General features: G+C 41.5%; 1 protein-coding gene across 11 annotated transcripts in view; it reads left to right on the top strand.

Annotated features, from left to right (window-relative positions):
• Positions 1-18,721, top strand: part of LOC126968289 (bromodomain adjacent to zinc finger domain protein 2B-like) — a 140,012-nt gene that overhangs the window by 37,511 nt on the left and 83,780 nt on the right. For all 11 annotated transcript variants that reach the window (XM_050813198.1, XM_050813190.1, XM_050813197.1 and 8 more), the window contains exons 3-5: positions 1,093-1,184; positions 10,148-10,300; positions 17,573-17,747. In XM_050813198.1, coding sequence (XP_050669155.1) covers positions 1,100-1,184; positions 10,148-10,300; positions 17,573-17,747 — 413 coding nt within the window. In that variant the 5' untranslated portion in view covers positions 1,093-1,099. The remainder of the gene's footprint in view (positions 1-1,092; positions 1,185-10,147; positions 10,301-17,572; positions 17,748-18,721) is intronic.

Below are 18,721 nucleotides of genomic sequence, written 5' to 3'. Positions count from 1 at the left end.
TCTTTAGATGCCATTTTTGCCAATGATTGCTAGGTGGGTACCACAGCTGCAGTCATGAAGCACTAATGTACTAGTTTCGGTTTGAAGATCGCTGTGGCCAGGGAAATTACTGGGCTAATAAGACTTAGCATAGAACGTAGAGCGGTATTCAAGGAACTTTCTTCCACGTACAACCAAGCTGTGAATGAGATTCCATGTGCGGTGTTTCCAGGACGATACGTCATTTTGATGGTTTATTATTATACATAGTCTTGCCATAAATACTGAAATAAAGAAAAATAAAATTTCTATTGCAAATAATAGTTATTACTTTTACAGTGTGTTAGTTTAATATATAAATATAAAGCAATTTTAAATATAGAAAGCTTATTCGGAGTGGTTGCAATATAGTCCTTTAAACGTTGAGGCCAGTTATCAATAGAAGCACGCACTCTTTCTATGGGAAAATTCTTCACTGCCATACGTTTATAAGAAGCTGGCATTAATTTATAGAAAGAAAAGATTGATTATCGAAAGAGACATCCGTCTCTCGCACATTTAGTCGGCAATGTCTTTTGTTTTATATAGCTATTTGTTACATTTTTTTTTTAATTTTAAGGGGCACTTTACTGAAATACAATACTCCACCCTTTTTAAGTTTACATATGCTGTTATTTGGACAGATTTTCACTGAACACTGTCATTGCGTGGCGTTGTATTCAAAGCGCGGTCAATACATAACTCAACGAAAAGTCTGACTAATAGACGCGTAGACAGAGTTTTGTTTCAGGCAATTTTTGAGCGTGATTGTGTCTGTGTCGTAAATCCTACTACACCACAGCTGAATATCGAAGTGATCGGACAGCCTGGGACTAGATTATGATTATTTTATAACAATAACTAGGACAGTACATTATTTATATTTTATTAAAAAGAGCGCAAAAAAGAAGGATACTGCGATATGTTTTATTACAAATGACATCAAAAATTGTAATTGTTGTAACTTTGAGAAAATAAAATGCCTTTTATGCCATTTTACTTATTCACTTATGCAAATCTCAGTTTATGGTAAAAAGTGTTAACATTATTTGACTTTGGCTTTACGTCTTCCAGGTGTGGTATGGACAAGGAGAGCGGGGACGGTGGCGACTCGACCGCCAAGCCTCCGCCCGATCCCCTACTCGACCCCTCGTCACTCTTTGGAGGTGAGTGTAGTTAAGGGTTAAGCTAATAAGTCAAGTTAATACCTAAGATGTTCTAGATCAACTTTTACCTGTTTCTTGTGAGCTACACAAACTTAACACACTATAGTACTATACTTTAGTCTCAAGTATGGGCTACCGAGACTTAAAACCTTTCGTCTGAAGTGTGGGCTACTGGGACCTAACATGTATGTCCCAAGTGTGGGCAACTGAGACTTAACATTTATGTCTCAAGTAATCATGTAATTGCGCTACCGTTCCGAAAGAATTTTATGTTTTTCGACAAACTCAAGCGCCATCACTTGACGACCTGTATAGCCGAGTGGTTAGCGATCCTACCTACTAAGCTAGAGGTCCCGGGTTCGAATCCCGGTAGGTGCAAGCATTTATATGATGAATATGGATGTTTGTTTCCGAGTCATGGATGTTTAAATGTATTTATGTATGTTTATATGAATTTATGTATGTTTAAGTAAGTATATTGTATTAAATATATCATTGTCTTGTAACCCATAACACAGGCTATATGTGCTTAACTTGATGGGCATGATAATTTGTGTAAAAAGTGTGTCAATATTATTATTATTATCAGGTGCCATGTGTTCTCCTATTCCATAGAAAAAAAGCAATTGTGTGGTTTTATGAAACCAAGATACAAGTGAAACTGTTACAAAATAACGTATTAATATCAGAATAACCTAACTATTACGGCGTGTAGTAAGAGTACACGGCAGAAATTAAAAATTCATTAAGGCAAGGTTAATAAATAATACGAAAAACAACAACTTTTTCTATATTTATAAATTCATAATTATTCATAATTCATATATATATATAAAAAATGAATTGCTGTTCGTTAGTCTCGCTAAAACTCGAGAACGGCTGAACCGATTTGGCTAATTTTGGTCTTGAATTATTTGTGGAAGTCCAGGGAAGGTTTAAAAGGTGTTAAATTAAATAAAAACAACAATTTTGTTTTTCCTTTGATGTGTCCCCCGTCGTCTGATATTTGTTTTGTATGGACATATTTTCTATGAGAGAATTAATTGACGCACGGTATGACAGTTCTGCTGTGAAACAATTTCATTACAACAACAGGGAGCATATTTTACGAAATAATTCTTGATGTTATGAAATATTATCGACAAATTCTAAAAAAAACAGTATTTTATTTATTATATACAGAACAACGTCTGTCGGGTCAATTATGTAGTTTACAATAATTTATATATTGACTCCTCCTCAACTCCACTGACCCCACTTGCATTGCACTCCTCGACCTCGACTAGAAATTTTACATATTTTGGCCCAGTAGTTTTCATTTTATGAACATTTTTGTTTACCTCGGTGATATTATTGTTTTTTGTGTACGGGTTTTTTAGGAGTTTTACATTCAGGTTGGTTATAGATTTTAATTATTAACTGACACTAAAAATAAAAAATAAAATAACTACGTTTAAAAAAACCGACTTCAAAAAATACCTAAAAATTTTATTTAATACACCTTTACCTTTAATGTTAATAATTACATTACACAGTTAAATACTATTAATTGTGTGAGAAAGAATGTAATTGTAAGTACCTACACTCGCTACGCGTGACTTTGGGCGGGATAGCTTCGTCTAGAACAAAACAACCCAAGTGGACGGACACGCGTGGCCAGACAGCCTTAATAATTACAGTAAGTAAGCTGTTTATAATATTAAGTCTTATTTTGTTAGCATAATACAAATAAAATATTTTATTAATATTAAAGGTAAAGGTGTATTAAATATAATTTTTAGTTATTTGATACATCTCAGTTTTAGAACTCGGTTTGTTAAAGTAGTTTGTTTTTTTAAATAAATGCTCAGTCGGCTTAAAGAAATTTTCTCTTCAAATAGCTCGTCGAAACATCAAGAATACACTAAATGTTTGTTGTTGTATATGTAGAAACGTGACGAAATACGTGAATTATACCCATCATGTTAGTACAACATTTAGATCAGTCAATAAATTCACGGAAGTCTGAGTATTATACAAGTCAGCTATTGTTATAATATTACGTGACAACTGACAACCATTGCTTGTGTCGTAACATCCAGCGAATTAGAAACTGCTGATTTGCGTACTTGTAATGGCGGAAGGGCTTTATGGCCTTAAATTGTGTATTAAAAAGTTATCTTTACCGGTAATTCCGGTAAGATTTCGCCTAGAGTTAGACGCGTTATCTACAGAAGAACGTCCTTCCATTTCTTGTTCCAGAGTTCGGCGAGTGAGCAGCTCCCGACGATGCCTCGTTTAGAGGTGAAACACGTGTCGAATTGGTTTCAGCAGTACCTACCTACGTTACCGACTGACTATGTCGGACTTCGGAGGTGCATTTTGCATGCAGACTAAGATATCTTAGCGGAATCAACACTTTAGAGAACCTTTAAAATAATTATGGATTTCAGTAAAATAACGCCCTCATTCAATATTTTTATTTAGCTTTTGTGTTAAACAAGCTTTTTAACCGACATCAAAAAGGAGGAGGTTCTCAATTCGATCGGTTTTTTTTTTATGTATGTACACCGATTACTCTGAGATTTATGATCCGATTTACGTAATTCTTTAGTTCGATGCGGAATAGATGCCATTTGGTCCCATAAAATTTTTACATAGTTGGGCCCAGTAGTTTTCATTATATGAACATTTTTTATGATAATTTTTGGTTATGTGGATGATATAATTGTTTTTTGTCTACGGGTTTTAGGAGTCTTCATTCTGGTTGATTATTATATATTATTATTATTAAGTAACACTAAACAGTAAAAAAAAACTACGTTTAAAAAAACCGACTACAAAAACTGAAAAGTATGAAATAACTAAAAATTTAATTTAAAACACCTCTTATGCAAACTTTTAAATTTAATATTAATAAAATATCTACTATTATTTGTATGTGCTAAAAAGAGCGGGATAGCTTCGTCTAGAACAAAACAACCCAAGCGGACAGACACGCGTGGCCAGACAACCTTAATAATTACAGTAAGAAAGCTGTATATAGTATTAAGTTTTATTTTGTTTAGGACTTGGCACCGACTTAAAACCTATTAATAGGTAGCACATATAAATAATAGTATTTTATTAATATTAAAGGTAAAGGTGTATTAAATAAAATTTTTAGTTATTTGATACATCTCAGTTTTTGAAGTGGGTTTTTTTTCAATGTAGTTTTTTTTTTATAACAAATATCAAGTCGGTAACTCATCCAAACCCATTGGCAGTGGAGCTATTAACTATAAACCTTCAATAATTTATACGTATAGGTACATAGAGCCTCTTGCTGCTAGACAACAGATAATAACAGCCCAGATTTATTACTTTAGTGTGCGTGACGAGCCATGTCTTACACTCGCGATTTGTACAACACTTTGTGTTAGTGTGCGTGAATTGCTCAAAATAGAGGTTAACTCTGAACTCAATTTTTTTCGACGTTTTCACCGCTGTCATAGTATATCTAGACGTATGGTAAATAAATGATCTAACGGCCGTTTACAATAACGTATCTATAGTTACGGATACATTGCTGTCACCGTTTAATGACAAGATCTTATCTAATGACAAATATAGTTATAGTCCGATGTTTTATGTCGATAGGTTATTGAAATGTAAGTAAGCGTAAAAGGATAGATTTGTATACCTCTAGTAAGTTAAACTAAGGATAGATAGGTTATTGAAAACGGCCGTAAGTGTTTGAGTATTAAAATCCGCGCGTAACGTCCATGGTAACCACAGCCGTCATGTCTCCCCTACTCGACTTCGGAATGTTTGCCGTTCGGTGCCCCCTTCAAAGCGTTTGCGAAAAGTGACGAAGTACTCGTGTCTTTCTCACGCTCCGATAGTTGCTACCACCGCGGTATTATAACAATACAACTTATTAATTATATAGTATACTATACTAGCTTCTGCCTATGTCGTCCACGTGTGTATATATACATTATACAGTACGTATGTACGTACGTACGTATCATACAGTGAAAGTTCTTTATTCGCGGGGGTATATATTTACCAGGCTCCTTTGCACAGGATACCGGCTAGATTATGGGTACCACAACGGCGCCTATTTCTGCCGTGAACATTAGTGTTTCGGTCTGAAGGGTGCCGTAGATAGTGAAATTACTGGGCAAATGAGCCTTAACATCTTATGTCTCAAGGTAACGAGCGCAATTGTAGGGCCGCCCAGAACTTTTGAGCGGCACTGCATTGTAATGGGCAGGGCTTATCAATTACCATCAGCTGAACGTCCTGCTCTACTTGTCCCTTATTTTCATTAAAAAAAACGTATGTTCGTACATATTATACAGTGAAAGCTCTTTACTCGCGGGGGTATACGTTCGGTACATATGCCGCGAATACAGAAATCGTAAATATGGAATCTTTATTTATATGGGATTATAGGAGATACGTTCCTAAGTGACAGAATAAAGAACAAATACCTATATAAAAAAAAAACAATTTTACTGAAGTTTTTGACCAAATCGATCAAATTATTGTCTTCAGGCTAAGGTAATGTTTTAAAGAATTTTGTAATTCTTTCTTGCTTGGCAGTTTTTAAAGCTCCTACAAGTGGTTGTAATTAGGTCTATTATACTTTTTTATTAGTAGATATTTTGATGACGCGCCAAAGCCGCGTATGACAAAGGATATTGGTCTGGATACCTATTGGAATAATTTTTATTAATATGTTTATTATAATCTTTAGCCGTTTTTAAGTGGGTCGCATTTTTTAAACGAAAATGGGAATGAAGGAAGCGCGAATAAGGAATTTTTACTGTATATATAAACCTTCCTCTTGAATCACTTTATCTATTGCTGAAAACTGCATCTAAATTCGTTCAATAGTTTAATAGATCTAAATGAACAGACAGCGAAAGCGACTTCATTTTATACTATCTAAAAAATATTTGTGTATTTAAAATGTGCTATGGTTAATCAAAGTAAATGCTACAAAATGGAACATGACAAACTGTTATTACAGTTTCTTGGCAAGAATATGTTCTCCGATTTTTATACTCGCAAGTAATCTTCACAGAAAAATTCTTCTTATAATAAATCTTCTTAATATAAAAGGGATTTCCACCTACGTATTGACTCATCACGATATCTCTGGAACCATAAGGTGTAGAGACTTGAAATTTGGTGGGAGTATTCCTTTCGTATAAAATTTACAAAATTCCACCTCAAGAGTTTTTTTTTATGAACAGAACAATGTTTTTATTTATCGCGTGGAGTGATTCGAAGAGCTGTTTCACCTGATTCCTGCCGCCGAATTTCACCTTCGCAAGACACGCCACAAATTAAGATATGAGCTCACAATCTGGATGTGTGGCGTTTCTCCACAGTGCGGTTTACAAGAAACTTTCTTCCACGTACTACAAAGCTGTGGACTGAGCATCCTTGTGCGGTGTTTCCGGGACAATACGATATGGGTACCTTAAAAAAAGCGCGTACACCTTCCTTAAAGGCCGGCAACGTTCCTGTGATTCCTCTGGTGTAGCAAGAGATTGTGGACGGCGGTGATCACTTAACATCAGGTGACCCGTACGCTCGTTTGTCCTCCTCTTCCATAAACAAAACGTCTGTCGGGTTAGCTAGTATTATGTAAAACAACTATTTTATCTATATAAATAGTATGAAAGAGCTTTTCATTTGGGGGCGCGCCACAGAAAAACTACTGGATGGATTCCAATTAGGTCTTTTAAGTTTTATCTCTTAGACGGTTGACCCTTATCTACAAAAAAACAATATCTTCATTTAATTTAAAGTTGTGGTTGTAAAATTTACTACCAGTGGGAAGCTCCTTTGCACCGGATGCCGGCTAGATTATGGATACCACAACGGCGCCTATTTTTGCCGTGAACCAGTAATGTTTAAGCATTACTGTGTTTCTGTCTGAAGGGCGCCGTAGCTAGTGAAATTACTGGGCAAATGAGACTTGACATCTTATGTCTAATGGTGACGAGCGCAGTTGTAGTGCCGCTCATATTTTTTTGGTTTTTCAATAATCTTGAGCGGCATTGTAATGGGGAGTGCGTATCAAACACCATCAGCTAAAAATCCTGCTCCTCTCGCACCTTAATTTCATAAAAAACTTACCGGTTATAGTTTTAAGAATGATTTTTATAAGTGCTACGTGCTCAGACTTAGACTTACTTCACTAACCTACTTAAGATATGGACTCCAAAGAGTCTTTTACCAGCATTTGGCGAGTCAACACTTCCTGAGACGCCTCGTGTAGACGCGAAACACCTGTCGAATTGATTAAAGAAAAATGTTAGCGGAATTATCACTTAAGAAAACTCATAAAATTTGGATTATGTATTAGGTAATTCCGCAAAATAAGGTATAATTCAATAAACTTTTATAAACAGGTAAGTAAGTTAGTTTAGTGTATTCGTATTCGTTTCTGCTATAGGTAGGTCATCACCGAGTAACATCTATTACTCAAGTACTGCATAGTGCTTACTAACGATTAGATAACCTTAATGTGTTTGCGGTTATGTTGCTACATAATTGAATATATAAACTACTTACTGTAATTATTTGTTAGGATAGTACTCATAGATTTAGAATATACTAGCCTTAGATTAATGATTGGTCTCCGCAGCGCTCCAACTAGATACCGCACTACCTAAGAACAATAGCTTTTTTATCAACAACTTTTAGATGCTTGTGTGCGTGGCACCTTGACACTCAATGGCATGTTTAAAATTTTGTAACATACGCTTCGTGATATTTTACACTGTAATTAATATAACAAAAAAACAACCGTCGTCAAAAACACTATTCCAAAACAATAGATATAATGTGCACTAAAATGTATAAAAATAATTGCGTATTTTTAAACAATCTAATTAATTAACCTAATTCTAGTTACGATTATTGTAGTTTTTGGAGTCGGTGTAATTTTTGTATGGCTGACTGTTTACGACCTGTTAACGCTTTATTTCTAGTTAGTATTTAATTACAATGTAATCAATAATCCTATGATATTAAGTCTCATTTGCCCAGTAACTTCACTAGCACCGGCGCCCTTTAGACCTGAAACACAATAATGCTTAAACATTTCTGCTACACTGCAGAAATAGGCGCCGTTGTGGTACCCATAATCTAGCCGGCATCCTGTGAAAAAGAGTAACCACTGCTAAGAAAAAAAAATAAAAGAAAAAAAAAATAAAAGAAAAAAACAAATAAAAGAAAAAAAATAAGAAAATAATTAAACTGCATACAACATTATTACAAATTTGTTTGTGTTTATTTGTTACGCTTTCACGCCTTATAAGCCCAAACATTGTCGGATTTGGTACCACCGGACCGTCTGTAGGTCCAGTGGACGTTGGTGGATGTCTCGCACCGATTGGTCTGGCGTCGTTCTCGGAACGGTCCGGACGGTAATAATTATAATTTTGTACGATGGACAGTGCGACATACCATGGAATATCTCCGGAACCGGACCGCGTTCGATGGTTCGGCCGGAGCAAATCCGACTATGTGTTTAGGCTATTAATAACACAACCCATTATGAATATCAAGACTACATAAAAGGATTCGTTTTATCTGTGTAGAGTTCCCGAAGCATTACAAATTATCGCAGACAAAATCAGGTGCATATTTAAATATCTTGCCCGAAACTAGGCATAGCCTGGACCATGGGTGCAAGACAACTATATATTTAATACAATATATACTAACTTAAACATACATAAATATAAACAAACATCCATGACTCGGAAACAAACATATCTATATTACCATCCACCTACCGGGATTCGAACCCGTGACCTCTAGCGCAGTAGGTACAGTCACTAACTATTGAGCTATACTCATGGGTCGTTAAACAACATCTATAGATATAAAAAAACTCATTCACATTAATAGAATATTCCGTATTCCTGAAGTGTATTGAAGACTCGCTTTAAGAACACACACACACGACACGAGACACACACACACACACATCACAGGAACAATCAACAATGTGACCTTCTATTGTAAATTTTAATTGTGTAATCCACTTTTGGCCATATTATTAACTATGTTTTAATATTTAATTAACTGTTAATTAAATATTACCTGTATCGCTACCAAATTAATAAATAAAAGAAATTAGTTATAAACCAAGATTAAGACAATCGTACAAAGCATATATCAATATTTCGCACTCCACATATCAACTTGTGATGATGAGTAAGGTCATCGACCTCTTTATGGTATGTGATAAATCAATCAAATTTACACCTTGTTGCTTGGTGTTAAGTACGATGTTTGACCAGCACGGTGTTCTGTATGCCGAGCAGTTTATGAGCGGATAAACGATAGGTACTTGCTCGGACAATCCTTACTAAAGAACCTTCGTTTTTGATAACGCGTTCAAATAAAGATCAAATTGTTTTTCATTAGTTTTGTGGACTGAATTAAGATGTTAATAATTGTAACTGTGTTTTTGCACTAGATTTAGCATTTTACATTTTTATTTTAGCCAACCTGACCTTTTCAGAACACGTTTTCAGGGGGACTGCTGTTGCCAGGAGTCCAGATAGTATTTGTCACAGTTGTCGTAATAAAGTTTAGCATTTGTTGTATTCATTTGTTGCCCCGGAGCTTAGATAGTTTGGACGTCTAGAATCTAGATAGAGTATCTTGCTGTTAGTTAACTATAAAAAATAGGTCACTTTAGTGTGCGTGACAAGCTACGTCATACATTCGCGATTTAAATGACACTTTGTGTTAGTGTGCGTGCATCGGTCAAAATAGAGATAAATTCGACGAATATTTTCGACGTTTTCACAGCTGTCATAGTCTATCTAGATGTATAAATGATTTAAGCCTCGTGGGTAGTATTTATTGTAGACAGATGAACCGCAAGCTCATCAGTCTTCCTCGATAAAGTACCCTTTAAACCTTAATAAATAACTACAATTAAAAATAAATTATATTTCCAGCGTACTGGGGACGTGATGGCGGCGCGAGTTCGGCGCAGGCTCAAGCCCAGGCGCAGGCGGCGTTGTTTGGCTTCGGATCGAGATACCCTGCCCCCTCCACTCTGGGAGTCGCCGCCAACCAGGCCGCCTCGCTTGGACTACACCCCGCTGCCAGTAAGTAACCTATTGACACGGGAGTGGGCCAGGGATTGGAAATAATACTCCGCTTATAGGAACGAATCTTTATCTGCGTTCACTTTTTCTGAACTTGCACTTCGCCGGTCTGCCGCTGTTCCTCTTGTGGGCGGCGGTACCTTCAACGCGTCACACCGCACCGAACACTATCTTCTTCCTCTTGGAACACTTCCACTTTTCACTACTTCTTCTTTTCTTCTTCTTCTTCTTTACACTTTCGAGTCAGAACTAGAACTGCCGTAGGCTTTTTTTTTTTTTTTTTTTTTTTTTTTTTTTTTTTTTTTTTTTTTTTTTGAGAGGAGGAAATACTGTTACGTATTTACGCCCCGGAACGGGGCGTAATATGTCGGACTCGAGTGTCCGCGTAAGCGGACACCCCATACCGACTAAAACCTCCTCTGTGCTGTTAGCAGCTCTGGCTTTCACAGCGAAGTAGGACGTGGGCCGTGGAGGCCGCAAAGACTACGCAACAACAGTCGCGGGGCGTCTCCTAAGGAGACTCGAACCTCAGACCGGCTGTGTGCTTGTGGGAAGGAGAGAGAATGAAAATGAAGATGAAATGAAGATGAAAGATGAAAAGGTGATAAGAGCACACTCGCCGGCGAGTGTGGTGATGTTTTGTGTAATGTATGTAAGTGTGTATGTATGTGTTTATGATTGCATGTATGTGTGTTTGTATGTATGTACGTAGTGTAAATGTTTGTGTGCATGTATGTTTGTGTTTGTGTCTGTTTGTGGAGTGTGTTTGTGATTGTGTAAGTGGTGTATGTCAGTCCGTCAGTCAGTCCGTGTGTGAGTGAGTGTAGTGAAGCGATTACAGGACGAGGACTAACGTCTCGTCGGGTATCAAAAGAATGTGTGGTGTATCTAGGGTGCGGGCCGCTGGCCATCGTCAGAGTGACGAGTGCCAGTGGTTTGCGGTGGTTGACCGCGCCTACGCCTGCGAAGGCGGTGTGTGCGTGTCTGTGTCGGTGTTTGTGTGGGTGTCGCGTTCGCGATGGTGATGTCGTCATCCGGGTCTACCGTTACGTGTCTGGGACGTCTTATTGGGTTGAGACTATGGTGAAGGGGGGTGTACCCGCATGCCTTCCTAACCAAGATGTTGGGATGGTTAGGCGCCTTGTCAAAGAAGCGTCGCGAGATCTCTTTAAAGTGTTGAGCTATTGTCGGAAGCTCTAGGTCGCGGTGAAGGTCAACGTTTCGGATGAACCACGGGGCTCTGGTTGCCATGCGCGTGAATTTATTTTGAACTACTTGCAAACGACGTAAGTAGCTCGGTCGGGTGTGCGCGAAAACGACGCTTGCGTATGACAGTATGGGCCGTACGATGGTTTTGTACAGCGTCACTTTGTGTTTGAGCGGAAGTTTGCTTCGCCCACACACAAGTGGATAAAGGCGACTGAGGACAAATCGGGCTCTATTGCATACCGTATCAATATGTTTCTTGAAGTTCATATTGCTGTTGAACGTGACTCCTAAGTATTTGTAATCCTTCACCCACGGTATGGGTGTTTCATACAGTTTAATAACGTCAGTCGGTTGTTTTTTAGCGCGGATGCTATTCGCGTTACCGAAGAGTACCGCTGCACTCTTGGTGGGGTTCACTTCAATCCGCCATTTTCTGAACCAGTTGCCTAGTTCATCGACGGCGGCTTGAAGCACTTTAATGTTCTTGCTCAAGGTTGAGCGGTTGGAGCCGAAGTAGAGTGCCGTGTCGTCAGCGTACTGAGCGAGCTGGACACTCGGAAACTTGGGAATGTCGCTCGTGAAGAGCGAGAAAAGAGTGGGAGAGAGGACCGAGCCCTGTGGCACGCCAGACCTGATGGGTCTGGGTGAGGATAGGGTGCCCTCTACTCGATATCGGAAGGAGCGATCGGTAAGGTAGGCTCGAATGATGCGCACGAGCCTGTCTGGCACTCCCAGTTGATACAGCTTGAATACTAAGCCGTTGTGCCATACCTTGTCGAAGGCCTTCGCGACATCGAAAAACACGGCTGCCGTGGTAGCGTGAAATTGACGCCGTATGAGAATGTACTCGGTGAGTCGGTGAGCCTGCTGGGGACACGAGTGAGCGGTTCTGAATCCGAACTGTATGTCGGGTATCAGGTTAAGCTCCGCGATGTAATGATTAAGACGCGCGAGAATTAATCTTTCGTAAAGTTTCCCGATCGAGTTAATTAAACTAATAGGCCTATAGCTACTCGGATTAGCTTTAGGTTTATTGGGTTTTGGGATACCGATAACAATGGAATCCTTCCATTGTTCGGGGAACGCGCTATTAGACAATAGAATATTAAAAATGGTAACCAATAAAGTAATAAGGGTCGAGGGTAGGATTTTAAGAACCCTATTGTTTATAGTGTCGGGCCCCGGGGCCTTCTTGGAGTGAAGCTCCTTAATGATTAGTTTCACCTCTTCGTAAGAGGTGGGTTTTATTACGTCGCCTGAAGGGCTTAGAGCGGAGCGACGTTCAACTTCACGATCAACTTCGTCAACGTGTGTCGGGTCGGCTGCTGCATTTGGAGAGCACTGACTCTCGAGACTATCGGCGAGGCATTCAGCCTTCTCATCGTCATCGAGCGCCGGCTGCAGTCCCGGTCTGTCCAAAGGAGGCATGACAGTGGGCGGCTCCTGTTTGAACGCGCGAGGCAGCTTCCAGAAAGCCACATGTGATGGCTTAAGGTTGCCGAGCAAGCGGTCCCAACGTTCGCCGCGGAGTTCCGCGATACGTTCCCGTACCACCCGCTGTAGGTAGCGGAGGTGGCGCCTATTCTCGACCGACGGATACCTGTCGTAAAGTCTAGTGGCTCTGTGCTTCTGTGTGAGTAAGTTCCTGACCTCTGGAGGCAGGTTTAGGCGATGCGGTTGCATCGTCGGAACCTGCCTGGAGCAGGCCTTGATCCTACTCTGTATGTGTGACGTCACATGAGAGATAGCACTGTGAGCCGTGTCGACCGAGTCGATGACGTCCGGTATACGGTCAAGGTCGTCGGACTTGATAGACTCGAGATCCTTTTCCAGCCGTTGCCAGTCGATCACTGTTTTCGTCGGTGGTTGAAAGTTAACCGGTGGGCCTAGATTTAGGACGACGGGCCGGTGGTCTGACTCTAATTCGTGAAGAACCTCGATTGAATTTACATTGAGCGTTACGTTTTTAAGTAACGCAACGTCTAGAATGTCGGGTCGGTGCGCGACGTTATCCGGATAACGTGTTGGTTCGTCGGGTGCTATAACTGAAAAGTTCCGCGTGTCTGTGAGAGAGTCTAATAAAATTCCGTTTCTATTTGTGGCTCTACTGTTCCAGCTAGAGTGTTTGGCGTTAAGATCGCCGCCCACTATGACTGCGGCCCCGTGGCCGAGTAATGCTTCTATATCTGTGTCTAATATTTGTTTGTTCGGCGGAAGATAAGCTGAAATAACAGTGATCGGCTGGTGATTCGCCATACTGACCCGGATGGCAGAGGCCTCGATGTTAGTGAGGACCGGAGGATCTATAGGTATACAGTGTAGAGACCTTTTAAAATAAATGAGGGTGCCGCCCATACGGGTGGTGCGATCATTCCTAACTAAGTTATAATTAGCGATACGCGGATCGCGTATACGTGGTTTTAAAAATGTCTCTTGCACTAAGAATAGGTCTAATTGATGTTCGTGAGCGAACTCCTTCACCAAGTCTAGTTGAGGCTTAAGGCCTTGGGCGTTAAAATACGCTATACGGAGCGTATGTGGTTTGACCCGTCCGCTTACGTAATTAGGCATCGCGAATGTTGTTTTTATACTTTAGCCCTATATCGGTGAGGGCACGGAATATTTTGCCGTTGTCTGCCATAACTTGCAGGAGCGACGGCGGGTCTTCCCGGACAGCATCGAGCCTGCTGGCCAGGGCTGTTATTTCGTCAATGTCGAACATCTCTGACAGTTCGAACATGAAAGCAAAGGTGCTGCCGCCTTTGCTACCTGTTGCCGCGGACGCGGGCGCCGGTGGCCTCGGTCGCGGGACCGACGCCGCCGGGCGGGACGCTAGCGGAGGCCGGAGGGGCGCGGGGGCCGCGAGAGTGGCCTCTGTGGCAGCCGGAGGAGACCTCGCCCAGGCGTTTACTTTCGGAGGCGGCGCAGGTTTGAAGGTTGGAGTGAACTCCACCTTCTCTGCTCTGCCTTGCGGCTGGCGGCGCCCTGGGTGACGCTTGTGTTTGGGTGCCTTGGGACACCCGCGATAGCTCGCGGGGTGCCCCTTCTCCCCGCACAAGACGCAGGCCGGGGGCTCCGCGCATTGCGCTGGTCGAGGGCACTCTGGCGTGCCGTGTTTCCCGAGGCACTTCACACACCTCGGAGTGTGTTCGCAATTTCGTGCCGAGTGCCCGTATAATTGGCATCTGTGACACTGACCGGGCCCCCCGCGGTTGCGAGGAGCTTCGGTACGGATGCCCTGAAGGGAACAAACCGATTTGATGTTGAAAATTTCCTTTCCCTCTTGCGTGAGGTCGAGGACTACGAGAACCATGTTAAATGGTTGTTTGTTGTTGGTTCCGCGCATACGGTGCACCTCGTGTGCAGGGTAGCCCTGCTCTTTGAGGTCCGACAGAATGTCGGCCTCGTCTATCTCTTTGGGGACGTTTCTAATAACGACCCTCAGGCGCTTCTCCTCAGGCAGGGCGTACGTGTGGAAACCCACACTCAGCTCTCTAAGAAGAGATGTCAGGGCGCGGTGGTCCGCTACCTCTCTGGTCTCTAGTTTAATTAGTGATTGGTACGCCCTCGCCTGGAAGGAGAGCGTCTTCGGGATCCTGTTTTTGACGGTTAACCATCGGCCTCGGTCCCCTATAAAAATAGGAGGCGGGCGCTTGGTCGGAGGCGGTACGCGGGCTTTAGCGGGCGTGGGCGCGGACGCGGGAGCGGAGCCAGTCGTGGCCGCGGCTTTCTTCGCGGGTGTGCTATCTAGAGAAGGCGATTCACGACCGCGCTTCTTCTTGCGGCTGACGGTGATGAAGCCGTCAGCATCCGACGCGACACTCTCCGCTCTCGACGGTAGAGCGGATTCCGGCCGGGCCGGTGATGCACTGGAAGCCTGAGGGGCTACCGTGCGGACAGGACTGACCGCGGGGACCTTAGGGGTCGCCTGCGCGTCAAAGTACGCCTGAAGGACAGGCGGGCGGGCTGATCGGGTGATCACTTTCCTCGGTTTGACCGAGGCCACGGAACTTGCGTCGGACGCATTGCCTAACTCCATTTCGGATTCCCCGTCGGAACTCGAAACGTCAGTTGTCGATTTATATTTTTTGGATTTCGCTTTAATAGCGACATCCACTGACTCATCTATAGATACCTTAATTAACGGAGCGATCTTCTCCGTAAATAACTTATCTAAGAGAGCGCTGAAGAAGCCCTCGTCGGGAACCAATGGTGAAGCCATGGTTGTTATTAATAAGTTAAGCGGGTGACAACCCCCGCTGCCCGAGTCAGGCAGAGGGGGAATATACTGATAAAGTGGACAACTATACTTTTGTTGTACACTTGCACATTAATAAAATACTATTAATAATAATGAAATATACAAAAATTAAAAGAAATTAATAATAATAATTAAGCCTAAGACTTAGCTTTGCTGGCTGTAGACTGGCTGGGCCGGAGCCCCGATGTACGCTGTGCAGGCCCCCACGGAGAAGACACACACGGCACGATCTGCAACACTCACAACACACACGATTAGCGTGCAGAATCGCTAAACACAGCACAGGTGCTAACTAACACGATCGTAAAACCGGGTAATTAACACTTATTATAACTAAGCTACGTTCCGCGAAGGAACGTAACAGGTGCGAGACTCAAAGAGTCCCGAACAATGGCGCGCGATAACAATAACTAGCCCAGGTGGCCTGAGCAGGTAGTGCGATAACGCAGGTAATAAAAGTATTCGAAGGAGGACAGATAACGCGGCACGTGTGCTCGCGTTGCCTGCCTGAATCGAACTCGCTAACTGCCGTAGGCCACGCTTAGTACGGCTTATATACCCCCGGATCCGTTCTATTTTCAAAATGGTTCTCCCATTCCATCTTTAAATTTAAATTGTACTAGAAAATTCTTTTAACTATTTTTATCCTGCTTACACATTTTCCATCCCTTTTTTTCTGTTCGATTTGATCCTGAACTAACTAGAAATTTCCTTTAACTTCACAAAACCCATTAAAATCCATACACTGGTAGGTGTATCGAACCCGGGTCTACAGCGTCTAAAGTAAACACTTTTCCGCTGAGCTACGAGTATTGCTGACGGAGCTGTTGAAATTAACAATGTCTTGAAGTTTGACAACTCTCGTCATATACTTCAAAGGGTTGCTACGCAACACTATTGAAACTAAAAATCAATCGTTTAACTACATTTCCTAAGATGGGATCCATATTTTACCATGTTTGAAAACGCTGCTAAGAAGTCACTCCCACTCCGGAGCCCTAGACTGGAACATCCAAGGAAAACGCAAATATGGCCGTGGAAAGCAAACCTAGTGGAAGAATGTGATTGAAGAAGCGAAAGCCATTGTAAAGACCTGCAGTGAAATTAAGAGAGTTGCTCAGGACCGATCAGGATGAAGATGCACTGTGAATGCCCTCTGGACCAGAAAGGGATTATAGGAACTTTCGTGTACATTTTATGTACAGCCTCCAACCTTGTTTGAAAAGATCCTCCAGTATGACCTTGTTGGAAAGCTCAAAACAGAGGCCACGGAGGTTGGCCTTAACCTTTCGCCCTTCCGGGAGCGCGAAGGTGTGGTAAGGGACATCCTTTAATATGAGGGGACGGGTGAGGCTGCGGATGCCGTTCGTAGTCGGGACGACCACGCGTATCGCCTCACCTGTGTTTGAGGCGCGTGTGTATTGCACTTAATTGTCGGAGCAAAGTTGGGTAACATAACTCCACTTCGCCTTATCCCGAAGGAAGACAGGCGGTGGAGGTTTATTGATGGGGAGGACGGGCGAACAGCGTGTTGCCGGCTTACTAGAGGTGGGGCCAGAGCCCGAGGGCACAATAATGTCGAGCGAATTGTCTCAATTTAAAATCGGTCATTTAAATAAAAGTTTTTCCAAGTTCGGTTGACTTTATAGTCAACATCGTCATGGGCGATGGAGGTTAATAGGAGTCGAGAGAGTAAAAGTCCAAGTTGTTAATAGTTTTTGTTGCTTCAGGGGCAATTTTTACTGCACATGGGTTTTGGCATAATTTTTGAAAATACTTAAGATTTACATGTTTCTTTTCAGGTGCAGCATGGTGGTCAATGGCGTCTCACCTTGCCGCCCAGGACTACCTGGCGCGGCTGCAAGCGTCTGGTCTTAACTTTCCACAGCTTGGTGACCCCTACGCGGCGCTGTCAGCTCTCTCCGGCTCAAGCATGAAGCAACCCAAACAACCGAAACAGCCAAGTCGAAATGAGAGGTGATTCTATTTGAAATACAGTATTTTATATTTGAGGATTGCTTTTGTAATTTTATAGTTATACTAGTGGACCCAACAGACGTTGTCCTGTACACATGTTTTAAATTTGAAAAATCGGTCCAGCCGTTAGGAGCAGTTCACTAACATACACATGAGCAGGAGAATTATATTATATGGGCGGAATTGAGAATCTAAACCAATCTCAAATTCACTGAAACAAACAAAAAAGTCATCAAAATCAGTCCAGCCGTTTAGGAGGTAGTTTAATTGTGAATCTAAACCATTTTCGAATCCACCTGAAGACACACACCAATCTCAAATTCACTGGAACACACAAAAATATCATCAAAATCGGTCCAGCCGTTTAGGAGGTAGTTCAATTGTGAATCTAAACCATTCTCGAATCCACCTGAATACACACAGAAAGTTTCATTAGAATCGGTCCAGCCGTCTAGGAGGAGTTCAGTGACATACACACGCACACAAGAATTATGTATATAAAGATTGTGTATAACCCGTGTTAGCACGGCGTCGTCATACATGCAATATACGATAATTTATATTTATACAATTAATCCTTTATTACTTTTAACTTTGAACAGGATTCATATATCTGATGTACCTTACAAACTAATTTGTTATAGGTATATATTACAGCCATTGTAAAATATTCTATTGACTGAAAAAAGTGGCCGTTGAGTTTCTTGCATGTTCTTCTCACGAACTCTAATTTTTGCGAACATTGTGGTAGATACGGTAATTTAAAAGAAATATTTATAGTGACGATTCAAAAGTGCTTATTTTAAGCCTAATTGAATAAAGATTATTTGACTTTGACTTTGAGAAGGTCCCTAATGGAAAGTGAAAACCTACTCATAGTCATCCGCAACACCAGAGGTCAAGGTTGGAACCGGTTTTAAATTTAACGGTTTTAGTCCGCTTGTATTTATTATTCCATTCGGAGTTGAAACGCT

Source organism: Leptidea sinapis, chromosome 15 (genome assembly GCF_905404315.1).
Source record: "Leptidea sinapis chromosome 15, ilLepSina1.1, whole genome shotgun sequence".
Classification (NCBI taxonomy): Eukaryota; Metazoa; Arthropoda; class Insecta; order Lepidoptera; family Pieridae; genus Leptidea; species Leptidea sinapis.
This window is presented reverse-complemented; position numbering and strand designations above follow the sequence as displayed.